The 23,977-nt window shown below is 45.3% G+C and overlaps 1 protein-coding gene across 1 annotated transcript in view; it reads right to left on the minus strand.

Annotated features, from left to right (window-relative positions):
* Nucleotides 1-12,076: 12,076 nt before the first annotated feature.
* LOC135367123 (hemicentin-2-like) overlaps nucleotides 12,077-23,977 on the minus strand; it is an 82,182-nt gene continuing 70,281 nt past the window's right edge. The window contains exons 10-12 of the mRNA XM_064600238.1: nucleotides 23,213-23,495; nucleotides 19,071-19,181; nucleotides 12,077-12,336 (exon numbers count right to left, since the gene is read on the minus strand). Of these exons, the coding sequence (XP_064456308.1) occupies nucleotides 23,365-23,495 (131 nt within the window). The 3' untranslated portion in view covers nucleotides 12,077-12,336; nucleotides 19,071-19,181; nucleotides 23,213-23,364. The remainder of the gene's footprint in view (nucleotides 12,337-19,070; nucleotides 19,182-23,212; nucleotides 23,496-23,977) is intronic.

Below are 23,977 nucleotides of genomic sequence, written 5' to 3' on the forward strand. Positions count from 1 at the left end.
TTTCGAAGTAAATCATATGACAACGCGAACTGTAGAAACATATACTGGTGAAGTAATTTCTGTGCCTTTTGTTTTCAAACACGCAGTCGAGTAATTAATGACATGTTTGTAGCTAGCAGAAAGTATCCAGGGTATAGAGTCGACGTCCAAGAGGTAGTAGCACAACGATTTACACAAAGTGAAGCTTTCTTGGTTTATTGCATGAAAGCTAGTGTCATGCAATAAACCAAGAAAGCTTCACTGTGTGTACCTTGTTATGTTTATAGCTATTTAGAAACGACTGGCTCGTTGCGATGATATCGGGCGCGTCCGAATTGTTGCGTAGGCTAGTTTTTAACGGATGTGGCAATATATTATGGAGAATTCGAAAGTCTGTCTGTCGCGCGTGATCGGCGCTTTGTGCAGCTGTCTTCCGCATGGTCAGCTTCTGCATTCGTTAGGACTTGAAAGGAAAGTCACTGTCGAGATGCACCGGATAGCGCTATGAAATTGCTTTCACGTTAGAGCCTGCGTTCCACGATGTAGGAACCAACTTCGTCTTCTGAATACACAATTTAAATATCCGCTGGATATACATACTGACTTTGGTATAAGCGAACTTTGAGAGAATGTGTCGATTGCACTTTCGGACACGGACAACTGTTTCTGATATTGTAAAATATCAAGACAACGCCGCATACGGCTCTCACAGAGAAATACGATTAGATTGGAAGATTTTTCAACCTCTTTACTCAACGTACATGAAGCTTTTTTGTAACGAGATTTCGAGGTGTTAAATTGCAGACGCTAAATCATCTCCAAAAACACGTCTTCTTTCGTAAGCTCAAAACCTAGAACAGCTGGAATGAAAGAAAGTGATTCCGCCCAAAAAGGAACGGATGAGGAACACGAAAGAGGAAAGAAGGGAAAAAATGACATCTTCTTTCCGGAAACCCTTCCTACTTTCTTAATGAACCCGAGAAAGATTAACTTCCGCAAGAGGCCGTTCCTCTCCTAGAGTGCAGCAGAACAAAACGTCGTCGATCCGGCCACTAATTACTTCATCTATCCCTGTCCGTTTCCTCGCGAGTTTTACCCCTTCCTGATTGGTTGATTCCCCCACTTCCCGAGTGAAAGGAAGGGACACATCCCTTCCACCCGCCGAGCAGGTGAGGCAATGAGCTAGCAGGGCTCTGAGAAGAACCGAAACTTCCTCTGCGCAGCGTACACAGCCAGCAGTGGTTGCAATTTCGACTGCGTCGTTGACCGCGAAGTATTGAGACAGAGTGAGGTAGCTCAGACAAGGTTGTAACGATAAAAATGATTAAAAGGACTACCAGGTACACAAAACACAAGAGTAAAACCGGGACTAGTGTACCCAAAAGGGGAAAAAGTGGGAAAACTATACTTGAGGAGCTTGACGTTTCGAACGGACGCTCTTCATCAGAAAAAGGGGAAACAGAAAACTAGTGTCGGAGGATGTTAAACATACTGCCCAGCCCGCTAGGTGGCTGCATGTGAACGTGTTAACTAGGGCAGCATGTGCAACACGCATGTCGACAGTTGATTAGAAGCCTAAAGCCAGTTTCTCGTTTAGGCCCGTTGGATGGGTAGTGTTCAGATAATGTATCGGGCGACTCTCTTCCCGTTTTCGCGCGTTTGTGGAATGGAAACCGGACAGGAGAACAACAACGCGAATGTTATCAATCGTGTGGCCGAGACTCGAGAAATTTTTAGAAACCAAGGTTAGCTGGTGGTTGCTGATACCTTCAGAAATTTGTAAATGGACGACTCAACGACGTTCCCAGAACCTTTCATGAACCTTTCGTTCGGTTTCACCTATATAGAGAATGTTGGGACAGGTGGAACAGAAGACAGCGTAGACTACGTTAGCGGTTTTGCATGTGTAACGACCAGACGTATTAACGTACCTGCCATTGGAATTATGGAGGCGGTGGTGGTTCGGGTCCACATGAGTGCACGTGAGGCAACAGGGTCCCTGGCAAGGGAAAGTTCCATTTTGTGTCTTGACGGTTTTCAGGCGGCTATGGACAAGGATAGACCTCAAGTTGGGGGGCCGTCTATAGGAAATGATAGTATTCGAAGAATTGCGGATTGCGTTACGTCGATACGTGTTGGTCTGAAGAGTTCAGTTCACTGGAGAGCGCGCTTATACACTCAAGAGAGTTTGGAGACTTTATAGGGTCCACCAATGTCGACAGCCGCTTATGTCCGTCCGTCCGTAACAGTTGTGGAGAGGGCGAAGATGAGAAAGGGAAGAGAAGAAGGAAGAAGGTAACGAATGACAACCGAAATGAGTGCGTGTGCCAGGAGGTCAGGATTGGAAGATGTCCTTAAGAGGCTATCGTGTTCTGACCTTCGCCTTCGCCGTAGGACTGTCCTCTTTTAAAGCTTTCTTTTTTTCTCGTAAGAGTGAAACTTGTCGCCTAAGTGTTTGAGCAGGCAGACCTCACTCCTTTTCTCATTGATCGACATCAGATCGACCGTCTCTACCCGCGTTTGGCACAATGTCCAAAGATGTATCGTTTTTTTTATTTATACTATGCAGCTGCCTTGGGCGAGACGGTTATTGAATTGCTCGTAGAGTATGAAAATTTCGAGCGAAGAAGTTAGGGGAAGGCAAGCGTGATTGTGCAATAAACTTGCAGGTAACATTTCCTTCGTGTCTTTTCCTCATATACACGAGGAAATGTTTCGTATCATGAAAATTTTGTTCATCAACTCGATAGGTGGGGACATTTCTTTGTATATTCTTCGACAGAATTAAAATGATCTCAAGAGAGCTCCATCAGAAGGACAGGCTCGTTCTTGCAGCAGAGTTCACGGTGAGAGTTGCTACAGACGTGTGAAGAAAAAAATGTATTTGTGATGAAGCATGTTCCAGTCTTAATGTAATATCACATTATTTGTGAAAATTTACGAAAATAATCAAACCGAGGATATGGACTTGCGTAAGAGAGGTCACGTCTCGGTATTCCGTAGAATCTTCTGGCTTCTGAATCTCCTTACTGGATAACTTTCTGTACTTACACACATTTCGTTTTTCTTTTTCCTTTGAGCTCCTACATGGACTGCCGCTACTCTGAACACTTATTTGATTCGTCTTATCAAGCGGCATGTTAGCTTTTGGATTCCTTATGTATCTGGATCTCACTACAGAATGACTGCATGCTTCCGAATAACTCGCTCGAAAAGGTTACACACTTCCGGTGATGGCCTTCCTTAACTTTCTCTGCAGTGGTACCCACTGCAGTGCGGCAAGTTAATACGTCTAAGCGCGAAGTAAACGCAAAGCAAAATGGCGTTTTCAATCTCGAAAGGCGATGTTCGAATGATTGGGGGACTGCGTTAAGTAGATTGGGAAAGTTTCACGTACGTCTGAGCATCAGCAGAAAGAGTTACATCTGCTGTCACCGTTTGATTGCGAGTACACTGGTTTTGTTCGGAGAAGGTGTTTTTGATGCTGATGACATAGCAAGTTCTGTCACTTGTGCAAAGAGAGAAACAAAGTCAAGGGGACGTTATCCGCGTGATACGTGTCATCTATCTGTTCCGGACGGGAGGAAGAGCTCATTTATTTGCCGTACAGTCGACGATAGAGTAAAGAGCATGACGTTCTTTTCCCAGAAAGAAGGAGAAAGATAGAGAAGGACAGCTTCGCTGATTGCTCCAACGCTTCCCAAACGCTTTCCCATACATGTCACTCCCACACATTGGTGAAAAGGCTGCTTATAATATCCGCTACATGCATGTACATAGACATTAGAATGGCTGGTTAGTTGGTGTTGCTTACATACAGAGCTGAGCTGCGGAACCACACTAGGTATACAAACAACAACAACAATATCTCCATGATGACGCTGACCTGAGATGCTTCATAGACGCATGAAGGGTGTTTTGAGTACGAAAGAAGTGACCGTGTGATAAAACAGATATCCAACTTCAACTGGTACTCATGATACCTTCACAACGTTAAAGGGTCCGTCGGAGGCTTCCACACGAGTGAAGCCTTATTTAGAGCACTTGAGCATTGCCAGCCCGTCGTCAAAGAGACTCTTTGCTGACGGAGGCGTCTTCGGTTTATCGCCGTAAATACAGGATGTTCGACCATTATCGTCTGCTGCTCATGTTTAACTAAATTTAAACCCAGTGGTTATCCATAAGGGCGTGAGAAATGTGTGGCAACATAATGCTGTCGACAACGCCAAACAAACCTATTTCCACCTACACGAAGTGGTAGAGCCTAGACACCGTGCTGTCCTTACTTACAGCTCCCTCCAAGGACGTGCCAAAAATATCCCAAAGTAAAGCATAACCTATTTGTATTACCTATTTGTATTGTCATCATCTGGACGACCTTCACGCGCTCTAACGCAAATTCGATTACTGCTTTTATTGATCAAAATACTAGCATTTACTTTCTTTCATCAAGTTGCTGTGATAATACCATTTGTGGCCACAGTATTCTCAGCCCAATTTCGGTGACAGTACCTAAAGAGACTCCGCACTTGATTGCGAAACGCCCCCTGCATTTGGACCGCCATCTAGGGGTACGAGGACGATACTCTAAGCTGGCCGTAGGCTGTTATCGATTGCTTTATGGGCTGTCACACCAGACAGCGCTCTGAATCAAGTTCTTTCTCAGTTGCTCACACCGTTTTACGGCCGTTGATGGCGGTGGTGGAAGTGCTTGCCGTAGGTTCGAACCTGCTTGCGACCTCATAGAATATAATAGAAGTAGAAAGAAGAAAAAAAAAGGAAGCGTAGGTCGCTCTGGTGCGACCAGCTGTTCCATGACGCTTGATGTGTGAAAGCAGTGAGTGATTTAAAAGATAACTTCAGCACATATGTGCTTGAGGTAGTTCACCAGGACACAAAGCGCAGGTTGTTGGAGCTGCTTAGGGCAGCTCCCCAGTACCTTCTCAACACTAAAAGGTCGGTTGTCAAGTTTAGCAAGGGCGTTCTTCAGCGTTTGCCGCAACACGTTGGATCAAGGCGATCCAACGACACCTATCTTATGAAGGAATGCTGCTGCGAACGGGACGTTGAGTCACAGGCAATCGATGACGGACTATATAACGGCCTTTGCATCTTGGATGGGAGACAGATGTGTGAAGTTATGGTCGACTCGCACGAGGAACGAATGATTCGTGACGTCGCCTGTCCACATGGTCTTAGAGAGGCGATTACGTAGGGAGGCGAGCAAGTACTTTGCGTCAGACTGCGTGATGTAGGTTTTACGAGTAGTTCTGTTATGGTCACCAATTCGAGCAGCAATTCTCATTTCCACTGATACCGTAGTGCCCTGGGATCCATTGGATGATGATGATGTGACTTTGCGTTTCTGCAGAGTTGTATGCTGCGGTAAAAGTGTAGACGACCGGCTCTAGTGAGGATTTTGTCGAACCTCACATTGCTTTGAGACCAGATTTTGAATCAGACAAAAAAATAACCCATGAAGTCGGGTTTTCTCTGACGCTATGTGTTGGAGAGCTTCCGCGACGGCGACCTCATCGAGAACCACGTAAAACAAAGTCATTTAGCGTTTGTTAACGATACAATCGTAGACGCAGTGGAATCATTAGTTCTGAACGATCTAACGAGCACTAGCTATACGAGGCGCGAATCGCTTTACCTATACTCGCTTTTTGGTGAAAGGTCACCGTAGTAGAACTGGTGAAATGGAGTGGCCAGCCTCACACTTGTGAAACAAAATCTCTATTTTATTTTTCTTAAAATCATATCAAACCGACCCATCTCACCGGGAAGAAATTATTTTCATACATGATATTGTCAAACTTGCTGCCGTTAAGGAAACTGCACGCACCCTTGAAGAACCAGAAACATGAAAAAAGTAAAACCGGAAAATCTCAGCTCTAACGAAAGCACAACGTAAGACCTTCTGGCTTTCCTTAGGCATCTCTTATAGCCGAAGCAAGCTCCACCTAGGCAGAAACACACAGTCGCTATACTGATTGGCACCCGGGAACTGATTGGCTTCTTTACGAAGTACTTCAATTTCATCTAACAGAAGCCTTTCTATCTCGGTCAATTATTTACAGTCAAACGGGGATACCATTCTCCACATTGCGACTTATCCGGTGATCGTTACTAAGCCCGTCTCGAACATAGTCCTTGTACGTACGCGTAGTACATAGCGGTCCAAGTAAGATAGCATGATTGAAGTACGTGTGGCTGTGTCTCTCTGGAAACCAGATGGACACACAGATGAGGCAAAACAATAATGTGCATTAATATTTTGTCATGTGCTCAATACGTACTCCTTCCAGACAGGGAAGGGCACGTAATAGAGCCCCAATACATTTTGCAGTTTTGTAACCTCCCCTGTCAGCGATACGATTGAAGCCGTCATTATAAAAACACGACAGAGGGCTCCGTACTTTGTCGTTTTCTGTTCCCTCATTTCCATCATTACTTCTGCATAACCTTCACCTCTCATGTCAATAGAACGACGACGGCAACGGTAGACCTAACAGCGTTCGATAACGTGCAGTTTTGTTGTCTATATTTTCTTCCATTTAGATGTACAGTAATGCGAGACAGCCACGCATTCCGCAGGTACGTTCATACTGCTGTAACGTTGCCAATGTTGTCAGGCAGGAAATACATGATGTGATGTACTAAACGACCCCACGTGTACTCCGGGAATTTGTGTTGTCCCTGGCAACCTGCGGCATGCTTTGAGTTCACAAACGGACTCCTGCACAAAGCAAATGACGTTCGGGAATGCTGTAGGAATGCATTGCCGCCAAGCATTCAGACGCTCCTATTTCCCGGCTTCAAATTGCTTATTGACAGAGGGATTTGTCTGACACGCACTGTTGTGTTTCGGGGAACATCATCGACAGACATTACGTGGATATGCACTTATATAGCGTGGTTATTATGGGCGCAAAGCACGACTCTCGGGGCGTAGTTAGAGATCAGCTGCAATAACAATAAGCAGCGAAACGTTACCGAGAGATAAAATTGCATAAGCAACGCGTTGACGAGCACGATAATGCATTTTAAGCAGCGAGACATGTTGGACCAGTTGGTAACTATCCGTCATAAAGAAAAACACGTGCAGACAGTGCGGAGACGAAGGGACATAAGGTGTAGTTGTAAGTCCGCGCTCGTTCTGTCTGCTTCTCCCTTCCTCATCCTGTCTGCACGTGTTTTTCTTTATGATGAGAATGCATTTGCTTGGGCTTTATACGCTGGCTTGCGATGACTGTGACTCGCTGCTGAAGTGGTGCATCTCATGGAAAGACGCACACAAATGACCAAAAATGCGCAAACGACAGATGGTAGATTTCCTGCACTGAGGTGTACTTTCATCGCGTTTGAAAGACATGCCACGTTATGTGAGAAAAGAGTAAAGCAAAGAGGAACAATTCCAAAGCAGTTGTTCCTAGTACGGAAGTGATGGGGTATTGTAGCCAATGAGTGACGGTAACATCTGGCGAAGATGTTTTAAGAGCCGAAGTTCCTGTTCTGACGTCTCGTTTCTGCTGCAGTTGGTTTCTGAGCTTTATATTACGTAACGTGGCAAAAAACATGAAAGAAAAAGAAAAAAATAGAGAGAGAGAGACATTCTACTGCATTTTTAAGTGCTTCTCGGAGTGTCTTCCAGATACATGAAACACGCATGAAGTAGACGTAGCACACATGTAGACAGGTGAATGTTTATGAGGCAGGATAGACCTGGGGAAAGGGTGAGATCAAGTATACCGTCGGTGACGGACCCGATGCCCCTGCTATCTGCCTAGCTCGATAGGTTCATGAATAAGACAGTTGGAAAACACACAGACATTTTAGTGAACACTACTGAACATGAATGATACATACAATAAAACCAATAAAAGCCTACCTAACAATTTGGGCGTTGTAGTGGCGAATCAGCTTTTTGTATTGATGACTGATTAGTCACACCATTAATGAGCCCACCTTCCTTAACGTTTTACCCTACCATTCCCTATATCCTTAATTTGCTGATTCGCTTTATTTTCCCCAACAAGCGTCAAGAACTGAGGCCAGTTCATAAACTTGAGTGTAACGCTGCATCGTGCGCTTCAGACGAGCGCCAATACTCCTGTGCGCTACAATTACCCCCCCCCCCCCTCCTCCAATTTCCGATAGATCCCTCCCCGTGTTGCGGCGAATCAGCTAACACAAGGGATGCCAGCACCCGGATGCGTTGACGCTTTGATACATGAAGAACCCGCATGAGCGCGTGGCGCACGCTTATACACTGTAGCGGCGCCACTGTCCGCTTATGACAATGGCGATGAGGCTGAATAAACAGCTTGGCGCTCGCATGTTCAATATAATGGTTCCGAAAGGCGGCGTTGAAACTCAGGAAAGATAGCAGAACGCGATTCGTGTTTCCAGTGTCTCAACGACGATTGTCCTTTTTCTTCCGCCGTAACGTTGGAAAATGAATGGTCCGTCTGCTATCTTTCGAAACGACAAACGGGACTTCATATTGCCCCTCATCTCGCATGGCACCGTTACAGATCGGCATGGATGTCCCACCATTTTGTAATCGGCCCATCGTTCAGTCTGCGAAAGAGCAGGAAATGATTATGGCTTCCGGGTTTGCCACCGCTGACCGTTTTTTTTCTCTTCTTTTTCCTATTCAAGAAATGTGTCCTTTTTTTTTTTTTTTTTCACGTCCGACGTTCGAATTTGTAGAATACCCTAAATTGCACCTTAGCCTTCACCAAATGGGCCTCTGGAACTGTTGCGACGAATGTCAGTTCCATGTTTTGCGGCAAACGTAATAGGATATAACGTGGTGAATTAGATGCTGAGGGCTTTTAAGGACCTTGCAGTTCAGCGGGAACGCTGACTGACTGAAAGTTCTTTCTGGTCCATTACGTGGTTTGTTGGACGTTCTACAAGGCGGAATAATCTACCGCAACACCTCTTTTTGTGTCTTACTTTTCACGGAGACGTGGCGTACTGAGAGCTCCTTATCCTACTGCTGGACACGACAGGTCACAAGGCCGCAAATAAACACGTGGTGAACAAACTTCTTGAGATGTCGCCATGTGTGTCGCCCCTGAGTCACATTGCCGCCAAAATAACAGTTGGCCTGGGTGTGCTTGCAGGAACCTTGAGGAAATTCCTCAATGCCGTCCTCATTAGCTTTCTCAGTTCTCTAGGAAAGAACAGCGTTCGGGAGAACAGATGTGTACCGGAAGTACTACTGAGGACACCACTCTGGAATATCCTCAACATTCGTGCAAGAGGACCCAGTTCGCTGCGCAGTGCTCAGTCCGAGACATTCTTATGCCCCTGTAAGAAATTTAGGTGGTTCTGGTGCTGGTGAAAGTCTCGCCCTTGTCGGCCTCACTTAGGTGGGCAGCGTCACGACTAACGCCCTGGTGGGGAATGTGCGTCCTGGGCCGACTTCTAAGGGAACTGTGTGTGTGGTGTGAAGAAATTTACAATTGCGCGGTAACTTCAATCATCCGCTAATTGCAAACAGAGTTTCCTCTACGCATTACTGAGTCAGCTGAATCCATGTCGATGACTTTGAGGGAAATAGAAGACAGGCACGGAGCCAACACCCTGCAGAATGGGCATAACATCTTTTACGCATACCGTAGAACGCGACCAAATATTGCCCGGAGCTACACACAGAGGTCGCCGTCTCCCCCCCCCAAAAAAAGTGTCAGTGTAAGTGTCTGTTGGCGATTGCCGACATGCTGACAGAAATGTGTGCTCTGTGCTTTAACCTGGTACGTATTGAGCATCGCGTGCAGGTAATGGAGCAAGGGCATAAAGTGCGTTCCCCTTCCGGGCAAGGCTCCGGCAAAGATGCTAAAGGAATGAAAGCAAGCGGGAAATATTGCCTGACGCCATCCATCGTGTTCCACAGGGTTTCTAAAATGCGTCCAGATAAGTGACATATGCACCAAAGATTGCATAGGCCAGCGTGAGTGCCACGCGTGAGGGCAGCGTGCATTTTTAGTGAGTTTTAGTCTAACCTACGTTGTCGCTTTGCGTGCGTAGGGATAGCGCGGTGCTTCTGCGCAACGCGCAGAGCTCTGCTTGTGTCTTGCGCATGCGCAGAACGATCAAGCTATACCTTACGTACGCAAAGGAGATAGGGGACGATGCACTAAAACTAACTCACTATTGATTCCATCGATTTTTCATTCCCCTTGAAATAAGCATGTCATCGTAGTGACGTTACTACGTATATAAAGGTATTTGAAATTAATGACCTCACTGCTCTGGTTCACTTCATTCCTTTTTTAGGGTTCATACACTGCAAAATACCAGTTCTGATTTCTTCTACCGCAGTAACATCCTAAGGACTCTGAACTAAACAAGCCATCACTCGCCGAAAGGAAAGGGCTGTGTGGATTAGGCGCAACTTGCGGGTCTCATTTCGATTTAGAACCGTTGCGCGCAGTATGTGTAATGGAAGGTTGGAGTGGTCCCAACCATAGCCACCAGCTGCTCTTCACGCATCGAAGCCTTCAACTGAAGAAATTATTTAGGAAATAACTGCGCCTTGAATTGCTAGCGATATCAACACTTTCGCTTTATCCACTGTGTAGATAAATATTCATGTTATCATGTAGTGTCATAGACGTGAGTAAACTAAGAGGGCAATGTAACGGCATCTGTGCGCGAATTAAGCGGATGAAAATCCGGCTGGTTAATAATCTAGGGGAGCCACCTGGCCGTCGAATGACTAACTTGGGTAGCGCCGACACATATTGATTAGTTCTGCTTTGCAACGCCAGTCGCCGCTGTGGCACTTCATTTTCAGGTTGAGCGTGGGAAGTTTGAACCATGTTCGGCAAAAACGTGGAAGATTGCGGGAGTTCTTAAGTCATTATGAAAAAAAACAAAAACACACACGATATTCTCTTTCAGTCCTTGTATTTCTAGGCGCCCTACCCTGCTTATTATGCTCCGCAGTCCATGCTTACGGGCTCTTATTATGTGTTGACTTGTGCAATCCAGAGGCATAGGTAGCACTATGCCAGATCGTACACTGATGATATCGAGGGACTCGACGCCGGTTTCGTATACATCGTCAACAAGAAAAGTACAAGAGGAGCAATTTGAATGCGTCATTTACTGGAGTAATGATATAGTTTTGTTAGGAGGAATTTGTGACAAGCTGGAAGATGCCCAGTAGCTCCAGCACAGACCTGTGTATCTTATTCGAGACCTACACTGTATCCATTACCGCACGGTGAACCTATAAGTTGGGCTTCATATAAATGCTTGAAGAGAGAAGGGGACTCGATTCGAGCTACAAGATTACCCATGACAAATAGCAAAAAAGAAACCCGCATGCATTGACGGCAGCATGGAGAGGCTATGCCGCCGAAGATGTGTTGCTGCCTTAGACTTGCGGGAACTGCCCCAAGTCCCAATTGGGTGGAAGATCCAGAGACCCATGGCGTTAGGAACGCTGAAGAAGCTGCAACATAGTCCTGGCACGAGTGTCGCCATGTGGGCACCGAGCTAAAGCGACGAGCAAAAGCACATAAACATGCCTTCATACTGTGGTATGTCTCAGTTTCTTGGATTAGGCGGGCTGCGACAGGTGGAGTCTTTGACCCACGTGGGATTAAAGGCAACTCTCACGAACATTTCCTATAGGCAAGTGTCAAATGCAAATCGTTTCCTGTGATTCCATGTCATTCAGGTACACATACAGACGTAAAAAAAATTACCACAACGTGTTCGCTAAAAATACCACTCCCTAATAACTATAAAGTAACACTGACTGAACTAAATATATCACTACCTTTCTCAGTGTAACATTAATGCAAAACGTGCATAACTATGTCGTACTTTGCGACACCAACATGATTAACGTAAATCGTGTTGATGTTTGCTATCACTTAAACTTCATGTCTCGTTTTGTTTTCCTTAGCTTCTTCTCAAGCAGAATGATCAAACGCTTACCTGAACACCGTCCTTGTCTCTTTTCTTGTGCTGACAAAAAGCTTCTCAAAGCTGTTCAAAGCTTGTCTTTTTCCAAACAAAGCTGATGTTTCCGTTTCGCACGGGAAAGAAACATTGAACGTGTTTCATAAGCCTTTCTTTATTTATCGAGAGAAACTCCTTTTGATTTGTCAGTCCGTGAGACACAGATGATGCACAGTAAAGAAGCACACAGATTGGAGAAGATTCCAGAAGATAATTGAAAGCTGTCACGCATAAGCTCACACACTGAAATGTTTCTGCTGCGCAGAAACAGAATACTGAGGGGGCGATCATTCGATCTCAACTTGAGTGTGTCACACAGAGACGCTGCACGTTGAAGCTTCGTTTTCTTCTCGTTAATTGACATCACTGAAATGGAACAAGAGTGGTTATTTGTGTTGTTCTGAATATATTCAATACACTCGTGCATAGTCATACTTTAATATTCGGGATGTACCAATCGAATCCGCGAATCCTAGGCAAGGATTCGTGATTCGGGAATCCGAATCCCAGTGCCCAATACGGCGAGTCGAATCTTTCGAATCCACCAACCGCGTTTGTTTGTTTCTTTTTAAATTTGGCGCCTGTGGAGTCCGCCGAAAGCCTGATTGGCCGGCGGATGTTTTGCTGTATGTTTGTTTACATTGCGGTACGTCGAGACTGGGAGGTACCCGGGTTCGAATCCCGGTGCCGGCTGTGCTGTCTGGGGTTTTTCCTGGGTTTTCCTCAGAAGCTTTCAGACATATGTCGGCACAGTTCCCCTAGAAGTCGGCCCAGGACGCACATTTCCCCAGGGCGTCAGTCGTGACGTTGCCCACATACGTGAGGCCGACAACGGCAAGCCCTTTCAACATCACCACCACCACCACCGTTTACATTGCGTTCCGGCAGGAACTCTTACATTACACGTTTAAAAGTAGCACGGTTTTTGCTTTTGATTGTTTTTTTTTTTTTAGTTTTACGGAAACAATTCAGACTCGAGAATTTATGTCTTTCCTGTAGTCGATGAACAACGTGTGAAATAAATTGCATTTAAGAAGTATCTGGGTATGTTTTCTCCTGAAAGTGAACTATTATTCAGTTTTTTTTTTTTTTTTTCATTAAACAAATATATCATATTCTGCTTCAGAATACTTTTCATTAGAAGTGTTTTTCCCATGGCTTTTTCAACACTTTTTTTTAAAGTAAGAATTCGTAGGAACCGTGGATTCGCAGAACCGTCCTTGGATTCGGATTCGGATTCGGAAAATCCAGGATTCGTCCCATCTCTGTTTAATATACTCGTATAGTGTTGACACGATCTCGTTTTGAAAATTTTATCAATCCCATGATTTGGCTGTGGACTAAAAGTGGATAGGAATTGGCCGCAGCCCAAACCTTGGTTACCATTTCTCAGAATGGCACTACTTGTCGGGACGTATAGAGTGATACGGCATTGCGGTCATCGCAGCCATGCAGCCATCGCAGCCAATAGGAAAAACCCTGGGGAGGGGCTTAAAGTGCTGGTCTTAGGTTGAGTACGCCTGTGAGCTGAGTCACGTTTGACGCTGCTTCAATGACGAAGTATTATTTAGAGATGTTTTCCGGAAGAAGGCGAATTCTTGCCGCTAACCACAGAAAAAATATCATCACGCGTAGACTCACTTCAGAAACCGTAAAAATAAATATTATGACGACTTATGCTTTTATATATTATGCTTATATATATATATGTATATGCTTATATATATATATATATATATATTATGCTTATGATGACTTACGGACACCTGGACTGAGCTGGATTAATAATAACACAGTCGCAATTTGGTAATGCGGTTGCTGCACGTCTTGTGTTCCGGACGAGTGACTCGACCCCCCATGTTGCCGTCAAAACAATGCTCATGTCCTCCAACAACATTGCTGCTCTATTGTGCGATTCTTCTAGAAATCATGTCTTACAGGGGTTGCGTGAGGCCTTAAATTTTATGCGCATAATAATTGAGTTTATAACGCAACCAACTAGTACCTGGGTACTAGTATTTTGCGGTACTAGTAGGAGTAGTACTAGTACTTGGGTACTAGTACCTGGGTACCTCCACTTTTTCATTGCGCGAATGTATGAGAGACCCCTATGCGCGACGTATTTATTTGTATTTTATTCTTTGTTGCGCTGCAACAAAAGCAGCGGCGAAGCCGAGGCAAAAGGCAAACTAGTTGCCTGACGAGGCTTTGAACAGCTCAATTATTGAAGTACTTTTCGGTGTCACCTATTAAGGGCAAATAAATGTTGGAAGGAATTCCTAGGAAAAACATGTGTCACTGCGCCATTATTTTTTGTTCGTCGACTGTAACGAGAAAAACTGTGTCCATGGTCATGAATAAAAATTGCCTCGGACAATGCGCCCTCACGAATAAAAAATGAGCAGCAAGAGAACTGAGATAGAGCACGCCCTTGCTTTGGGCGGGATACTCATCTGCATGTGTCCCGCTGTGTCGACTATTTTGTATGTTCTCGCGCCAGGCAATGCACCCGTTGTAGCGCTAGACATCTACACCACGTGACAGCTTGAACAATATTACTGAGCATTGCACTCATTGAGGAGTCGGTGACATTCACAACAAAAGTGTTTTCAGGTTTCTTGTTCTACTACTATCTATATTTCGCTTTCATCTCAGCAACGTCGGCAGACACAGTAATGTTTCCGCTTAAACGGGCACTAAAATGCAAAAACAACTTGCTCTCAAATGAAAGTCTGTGTTTCAATTAGCATAATTCAAACAAAATTAGTTCACACAACGCTACCGTTTAGAAGAAAAACGCAATGAAAACAGAGCCGTCTTTGGCGTCATCCAAAGAGACACCGTACCTGACGTGGGTTTGTGAATTTGGAACGGGTCCGACAGTAGTGTTCTATGCGCGGCATGATACCCATTGCTGAATTTTTCAATACCGATTCAAGAATTGTCGCCCACAACAGTTCTCGCGAATGTTCCACTGACAACGTTTATCTTAACGTCCTTCGGGTAGCGATGTGAATCCGCTTCGCAACGCGCACTATGTTTTTCATCGGGATTGCTCCATGGCTTGGCACGCGCGTGCACGCGCAGCATGGTCTAAAAATACTGTTGCACGAGCTGAAGTGGGGTTCAATGCTTAGCGCCGAAGAAAGAAAGAGTTCGCTACAATTTTGATTGTAGCTCCGTAACGGAATTATGATAACAAGTACGAAATTAACATAGCGTGGAACGTAATTTGAAGTGAACTTGTTTGTGCATTTTAGTGCCCCTTTAATGTATCTACATTTTATCCACGCGGATTTGACAACATCCGATTTTCCTCCGCAAATCAAGGAGGGGGGGAGGGGCGGTATGTTTATTTAAAAAAAAAGTATGAAGGACCTATATCTTTACCTATGACGTTTTTTAAACAACTATACTTAGACTCAGGTGGTGGTGATGACGTCCTATTTCCGAGCGATCTGCCTGCCGGTATACGTCCGGGGCCGGCTTCAAAGGGAACTGCCGACATTTGTCTCAAAGCTTCTGAGGAAAACCGAGGAAAAACACCCAGACAGCACTGCCGGCGCCCGCGTTCAAACCCAGTACACCTCCAGTCTTAGCGTGGCATACCATCATCGTAGCCACTAAGGCACGGGAGCTGGCACTTAGCCACTATAGGCATGGCGCTTACCTTCAGTGTCTAAACAACAAGTATCCCAAATATCACCGTTGCTGCAGCTGGTACTTAGCGCCAGCTTGCTAGTAACGAGACAGTTGGCCAAACTTTCTGGCAAAACAAGAGCGGGACGTTAGAGTGACGCGTCTTTATTGTGCTCCAAATGATATGCGCCACAGCGTTTGTGTCTTTTCAAAGCCATCAGTGTCTGCAAATGACTAATTCTACGAAAGCTGCGTTTCCTAAGAGCTTTGTTAGAGCACTTGCTTCCTCGACTTTGCCCGAGTTCCGCCTTAATTGCCCCGAGAAGCAATTTAGCCAGCCTTAATGCAGGCGTGGAAATTGTAGTCAACATTGTCGCGCACCGTTTTGAGATGGAAACTGTACGACGAATTTGGAGTGTGGCTGTTATTTGTAAGACTATACGGTGAGGAGGCTACATGTATACTAGTGCAGCGATATGGGCTTCTTGTTGATGGTTCCTGCTTGGTTCTTCTGTGGCTAACTTGCAACCCTGCTGCATAGTTTTCCGGAGCATTCAGCTCCGCACTCCTAGAAAAAAAGGAGTAGAATGGGGAGTAATCGCAGCTTCTAGTCCCCTAGACTGCAATTACTCCCCATTTTAGTCCCCTAAGCCTTACATTTACTCCCCGGGAATGCAAATGGTCTTCCGAATGCAACAGTCTATGTAAATATATGCTCTTGGTCAATTTGATGGCCTAAGCTGTATATCTCAGCCAACTTAGCAATTTTTCCGCCCACACAGAGTAAGACACAGCTAGCGCTTCTTTGTTCGAAAATTGTACCGTATGTATGTCGCAAGATTTTATATATCACTCGATATACCACGGTTGACGGTTTAATTGAAAGTATTTTCATGCATGCACACGAATTGTGTACCTGGGACTCATAGAACAGAGCGTGTGAAATGCAGTGTTCGCTCTGTGACATTCATTTACTCCCGTGCATTTACTCCCGGAAGGGACTATTTTTTGTGGCGATACATTTAGTCCCCAAAAGGAGTAAAATTACTCCTTTTTTTTCTTAGAGTGCGCAGTTCGGGAATGAGTAGTTTTGGCGCATTTAAAAGTGGCAGTTCTTTTCTCTCTCTCTCTCTCATGGAATTCGATTCTTTCCCATTACGTGTTAGCGCCGCGAAACAACCGTGGCTCTAAAAACGTGGACCAAAAGGGACAGCATGAAGGAGTGGAGGACAGTGGTGTTAGTATGCGTCCTGGGCCGACTTCACGGGGAACTCTGCTGATATGTGTCTGGAAAGTGTGCCAGAAAACTCTAGGAAGACGTCAGACGGCACAGCCGGTGCCGGGATTCGAACCCACCACCTGCCAGTGCAGGACCCCGGATGCTTGTGTACACGCGGCTAGGCCGCTGCTTCCAATAAAGAAGAGCTCTGGACAGATTAGTTTAGACATACACGTTAGAATGCTTCAGAGTGGGAGAACTTAATGTTTTGTTCATTGACTCATTGATGAGTTAGACATATTAGAGAGAAATAGATCAGGTCACCCGATCAATTCTGCTTCTCTCGGGAAAAATAAAGGATAAACAAATAAAAAGAACACGGACGAGTCAAGTCGATTTTTTGTCCTGTGTAGTGTAATGTGGTAGAAGACGATGGCACTATATGGCCACGTGTTATCATTCAATTTATCGCTTAATTTAACACTATGCAAACGGGCCTCTTTTGCGTCAGAAATTGCCATTTCATAAAATGTTAACGGTGCATGCGCAAGGCGGTCGCGTATCCTATCGGGAGTTTGGCGAAACAATTTGGTTGTCATTCGTCGTCAGCCATTACGTATCCACGCGGTATCCGGATGCACATTTTTTTTTTTTTTTTGCGGTGAGAGGCAACATTTTGTGAACCTATGGAGTGAAAGACTTTCTGATAAAGATATGGTAGTAGCAGGTTCGTTCAGCAGTTGCGAAGCAAAGTACAGCAAGGGGAAGAAGTTTGGCTTGTTTCGGTTTCCGTGCAAACGATTGAACCCACAGCAAAAGAAGTCCAGTATTTGCTCGCTGCTCGGGCACAGAACACCGGGGATAACCTTGTTCCATCCTGTGATCACAGATGGGTACCCCCCAGGTACGGCGTTACATCCCGGAAGCTCCATGAACTGCATGTTATGTCCAATTAACCCTTTATGACCAACGGAGGCAGCACGCACATGGTTTTAGTGCACTCCATGATTTACAACCATTTTACTTCGCCAGTTAACCGCGCGGTGGCGCTAGCTCTTTCTAAAAAAGCCACAGGGGTGACACAAACCCGCCATTGTTGTAACTACCATCAAGCGGGTGCTTTTGGAAAAACTGCCATCTTGTCTTGGTCGCACGTCATAGAAAACGTCATTTTGAGGTCATGCGACTTTGTTTACATGTCGTTTTGCCGCGTCCCGACATATTTTCGTCGTCATAACCCCGTATTTTGCCAGCGTAAACTATGCGGTGCTTCTTCCGCAACATGGTAGCCCATTTCTCCTCAGCTTAAGTACATCGCATCGGCTCAGTGAGTCGCTTTCGCGCGGTCGTCACCACATCTTTGGAAGTCCTCAACTGTACGAGGCCTTATGCGTAAAACTGCTCGTTTTAGTGCGAGATTATCGGATAAAAATAATAACCGTCATCGAAAGACATCCAAAACGTCGCGCAGAAACAACAACCGCATTGTTTACAAGCGGTTTGGCCGCCGATCACGGGCGCCGCCATCTTTAAGGTCACGTGCGCCTTGACCTTTGCTGTGACGTGCGACCAGGACCTGTCCAGGATGCATTGCGTTCGCCCAGCAGGCTTTCGTACACGGAGCAATACATCGGATGCCACCCCTGTGGAAAAAGCGGATTAGTGCTTTAAAGTGTACTTTGATTGATTTGATTTGATTTGATTTCATTTCATTTTATGTCCGATTTTTATTTTTAAAATTCTTATTCTCTTACACTATAAAAAATTGTCACCATTATCATCGCCGTCAAATTCACCATCACCATTATTATCATGAGGCAAGTTACGACTGCGCACAATGACGCGAGGCTCACCACAGCAGGGAAAGTTACGACCAAGAACACCGGGGCAACCTTTCGGAGAGAGTTGCCGCGAACAAGGAGCTTTACACAATTTCTTTATCCCTCATAATCCCCCATTCGCTTTCGCCGTATGTCATTAATTTGTAGGAAGCAATCTATTCTCCGATTCGAATTCATTAGGAAAGGGGTTGCCGGTTCCCTTTTAGTAGACGGTTTAGGTTTCCACTTCGCGTGCTAGCCGAAATCTACAATGAGAAATGTGCGTGCTACTCGATCCGGGGTAATAACTGTGAGACTCGCAAACTGAATTACAGAGACGTATAAGCGGATTTTGCAAACACCGGCGAACATATTTGCAGCTTGCATGGTGCTGTGTCCTCGCAACTTACGAGAGAACTTACGTAGAGGGTTCCTCCGGCGTCCAATCAGCGATCGTCTCGTAACAATATTAAAAAGGCGCATTCATTTCTGTCGGCATTCTTGAGCTTTAGTTCTTGCAAGGCACTTTGTTCCTGAAACAGAGAGATTCATTGCACAGATCAGTGCTTGAAGAATGGTGCGGAAATACACAGGCATGCTTTTCTCACAGCAATATAATGTTTTCATGCCGCAGTGTTTTATGCTAATGAAATTCTGCTTTAAAGACCAGGAAAAACTATAGGGAACGCATTCCACCACTCAAAAACGTCCTATTTCGTGGGCAACATCATTATTATTATCAATTAACTAATAATGATGACCCGAATAATGTATTTAAAAACCTTTAGAAAAAGAAAATTATTAATGGACAAGAGAAATTAACAGAGTCACAAAGTCATCAAGGTCATCACATTCCAAACAAACTGTAGCAACAATGCGTAGCAAGGTGTAACAACGTTTGAAGTAGCAGTTCTTATCCTGTTCTTGAGTTTAATAAATTTTCCTTTTACAACTGTATTATGCGCGCGAACAATATAGGCAATACAGGCGCGAACAATAGACCATTTTACAAAAGCAAGCGCCACCTGTGGCACGCAGCGCCTTAGAGCGCCTTAGAGCATTACGAGACGATCAGAGGCGGAAGTATAAGAAGAACAATATTCCCGGTGTGCGCAGCAGCGTCAGTCGGGGTAAACCATAACCGAAGCAGACGACAGAGCAGTGTCTCTCAAAGTTCCCATGGTGCCTTGCGCCGCGCACTTGGTGGGGCGCGCGTATTTTTCAAATCGTCTATTGGTGGTGGTGGTGCTGCTGCTGAAAGAACTCGCCTTTGCCGGCCTCACACAGGTGGGCAACGTCACGACTAACGCTACGTGCAACGTCAAAGCTTACAGACAAACCTTACGTGCAAAATCACGGCACTATTATTATTATTATTGTATCGGCGCGACCAATGCTGCTTCAGTGCCGTACACACGTTCCACTTCTTCCTCCTGCTGCGCTTGCATCGTTAAGCGAATACGAACTCCAAGCGGATCCGACAACAGGAAACATTTAACTAGAAACGTTTCCTTAATGTTCAAATTCTCACAGCGTAAAACGATGTCGGAAAAAGCAATTTGAAAACGCTATGCGTTCACGATAGGAAAACAGCAAGAAAGTTAACGAGAAGGCATTAAGAAGAGAGACCCGTTCGACTCCAAAACAGATGCCGAAGTCTATGAACGGGAAAACGAACAGAGCAGCAGGAGATTGTTCTCCCGTTAAAAGAGAAAAAAAAAAAAAAAAGAAAGAAAATGAAAGCTGCAAGGAGAATAGGATAGTTGTGCGTATACGTGGCCAGAAGAGGGAATGCATGCAGCCTGCCTTGCTGGCACTAAACGGCCCGATGAAAAATGGCGGACTATGCCGTTCTACCGAGCAATTTGGGACTCGGAATGGAGCCAATCGCCGGGAGGGGATTCTTGAAAAATGCGCTCGTGCCCCAGCTTGTCACTCGTTTTATTTTCAGAGACGCGATCCTATATCCTAGAAGACGATGTTGAGCTCCCGCGAGAACAGATAGATTTGGTACAAGAAGTGGATACTCTGTCAGGCTGGCATGATGGGGGGGGGGGGGGTCGTTTTCGTTAAGTTAAGGATAGTACGCGAAACGTGGCGGTGCATGCGATTCAAAGGACGTAGTGTGTGCAGTTCCGAGAAACCGTAATAGACCCGGGAGGAACCAGATAAAAAAAAAATGCTTTGGCGAATTGATGGTGCGCGTGGGGTGTTGAAAGAGTTCAGTTTGAGTTACGTTAGGTTGCGTGATGCAGTGCGCCCAGGTACAACGAAAATACATAAAAATAAGAGTGTAATGTAGTTGCACAGCTGCCATAATGACTCCAATTACAATTTATGCAACTTAATTTCGAAGACGTTGAAGACATTCTTCAATTTCTCAAAGGGAGGATGATTTTCTTTTCAGTTCGATTTCCTTTGCTTTCAACTTTCCCGTCGATTACTGTTGCTGGGGGAGCTAATCTCACAAAGTTATTGTCAACAAATAAAACATTTTAGAATAAAAACATTTTGTTAAGGTTGAAGTTAAACATTGAATTAATATCGGACTAACCCTTTTGTTAACCCTATACCACGTATTCTAACGTTTTCTCTCGCTCAATTCTCGCTAATGTTTCGCTGATATTCTAGCCTTGGAATGCAAATTACACGCGAGGCACACATGCGATGGAATCGTGGAGGAAACAAAAATTATGCGAAAAAGTATTCACCGGGAGAAACTGTTCCACGCGTTTTATTTTCTCCGTCTGCGTTGCGTTTGCAGCAACTCTCGCGCCCTTGTACTTTAGGCAGCATAGGAAAGAGGCAAATATACTTAGTCAAAGCAAGACTAATGATGCAATAACGGAGACGTTCGAATTCCGCCGCATTTGTCGTACAAACAGCGCCAGCAAAGCTTGGAAATGTGTGCTCCAAGTGGAGGAGGCAGCATGCACGTTCCGTGCGCTGCTCTACAGACTAATGAGGGGAAACGGGACTTGAGTGTATTGCTCAGGCTTTTTCTTGCACGACGTTGTTGCCAGGTGCTATTGCGCCGTTACCAGCTAAACGCCGTTCTCAGCTGATGCTAGGCAAACACGACATCTGTTCGCTTTGTTTAGCGTAAATTTCCGCTCCACGTGGTCTTAGACTTGGTGCACTTGCAAAAAAAATAAGAAGAAAAAAAAGAACACTCGTAATTTGGCTTTTAGGGGGACAGGATCAGGGGTAGAAAAATGATTGTAGAAAAGGGAGATGGCGATTTAATCAATGACCTAATTAGCGACCACGAACAAGTATAATGAATGGGCATAGAAACACGCAGACCCGTATTAACAATTTAACAACTTTATTTCGAGAGTACTATTGAGGAGTTTCATTGCCAGGGGCTCTATGCCCCATCGGTGGTGTAATAGTGAAATGTGTAATAGTGCAATGTGAAACAGTGTGCATGTTCTATCAGTTCTTCTACGAAATGCGTCAGTTGCTTAGCGATATCAAGGCCGTATCTTGGTCAACGGCGAAAGAAATATCAATTCCCGGTTGGTACCTTATAGTATTCATTGCACGCAAGTCGACACCTGTCTTGCTGACCTTTCTTTTCTGTTTGCTTTTTTTTTTCGTAATAAAGATATCCCCCCCCCCCCCCCATTGCATGCGCAATCTAGTTGTATTGGACTGGGTATAAGAGGTGTTGGATAGCAACTATCGTAAACTGCTCCACCATTAGAATTCTAATATAAATTTACTGTTGCCACGTGAAGAGCTATTCGGCGGTCACCAGGTGGTATTGGTGCAAGCTGCGTACATCTCCGCAAATATGTCGGCACAGTTCCTCTAGAAGTCGGCCCAGGACGCACTTTCCCCCCAGGGGGTGAGTCGTGAGGTTGCTCACCTCTGTGAGGCCGACAACGGCGAGCCCTTTCACCATCACCATCACCACCACCATCCACAAAGCTGCATCATCCAGAAGCAACGTTTGAAAACGTACTGCTTCGAAACGTACCTCCAGCGGAACCTAAGCTAGCAGCCAAGGGCAAAGAGCCTTTGGAAAGCCAAAGGCATATTGAGCTCAGCTATATCCACTAGAGCCGTGTTCAACTTAAGAAGGAAAAAAAATGTAGTTCATCAACTACATACGCCGTTGGAGATAAGTAGACGCAATAGCGCGCCAGTGGTACGGGAGTGGCAAGGAGGACTACGTAGTGTCATGCGACCGGTCTTAACAGCCAATACAGAAGCAGAGTGAGCAATGAAAGATGAAACTACAGCTGGCTAACCTTTTCAGCGACTTTCATCTTTCATCCTTGATTTCTTAGGCAATTTGAGGCTTTGTTTGTATCTGCCCCTTCTATGTTGTTCCAGCCTCAGAACATCAGTTTCTCTCAGAGTGAGCAAAATGAATTAGAAGCGTGCGTGCTGTGTGTCCAGCCATCCTATCTGCAGCGCAGTAATATTTTGGGAGCCGACGGACTAGATTTCTTTTCCTTCTTAAGCTGAACACTACTATAGCTCTATATCTGCCTTTATGCCAAAGCGCGCCCAGGTCCAATTTTATGTTTCGCGTATAAAATGACCAACGTACCGTAGTAAAACCGAAGCAACAAAGCAGAATGTCCCGCGGCGTGTCCTCCCTGGAGCCCGGGATGAGGGCACCCCACCGGGAGTCTTCTGGAGGGGCGTCGCCATCAGGCACTTGAAGTCACCGCGGGAGATGTCTCTCCGCCGAAGGTCATGCTATGTCGTCGTCTCTCGACTGATCCAGTAGTCATCCGCTTTGTTCGTACTCAGTCCTCCATTACTCTGCGAACTCTTCCCACCTTTGGAGCCCGAAGTCTTGCCACTTTTTTGGCGTGCTCCTGCAACGGCTACACACACTGCACGTCTTAGAATAACGTTACGTACTTTCCAGTTACGACGTTTTTCTTTTGTCGATTTGCGCAAACCCTGCTGTGAACATCAATGGTTCTTTACAAATATGTCTAAGGCGCCATTCTTCCTGAATTTCTTCCCATTCGGCGCGTCAAACTGTCAAACGTCGGTGGCAGCCATATTGTGACCCATTGTTTGCATCATAAAAAGATACCACACCCAAATCTCGGACGAAGTAGAACTTGTCCGGATGCGCTCCGTGATAGGCAAGTGAGCGATGGGCAAGACACGTAAAGAGCACAACACGAAGGCTGAAAATATTTCTGTCAATCCAACTTTGTCCGGATACGTTGTGCTCCGAAGTTGGCTTATAGAGCACGGTAGTGTGCTAGAAATGGAATCCAAGTTCAACCTGGGCCACAGCTGCCGCTAGCCATGACTAGCCAGAACGTCTCGCGATTGGTTTTTATACGTTCCA

The sequence above is a fragment of the Ornithodoros turicata genome, chromosome 8 (assembly GCF_037126465.1).
Source record: "Ornithodoros turicata isolate Travis chromosome 8, ASM3712646v1, whole genome shotgun sequence".
Lineage (NCBI taxonomy): Eukaryota > Metazoa > Arthropoda > Arachnida > Ixodida > Argasidae > Ornithodoros > Ornithodoros turicata.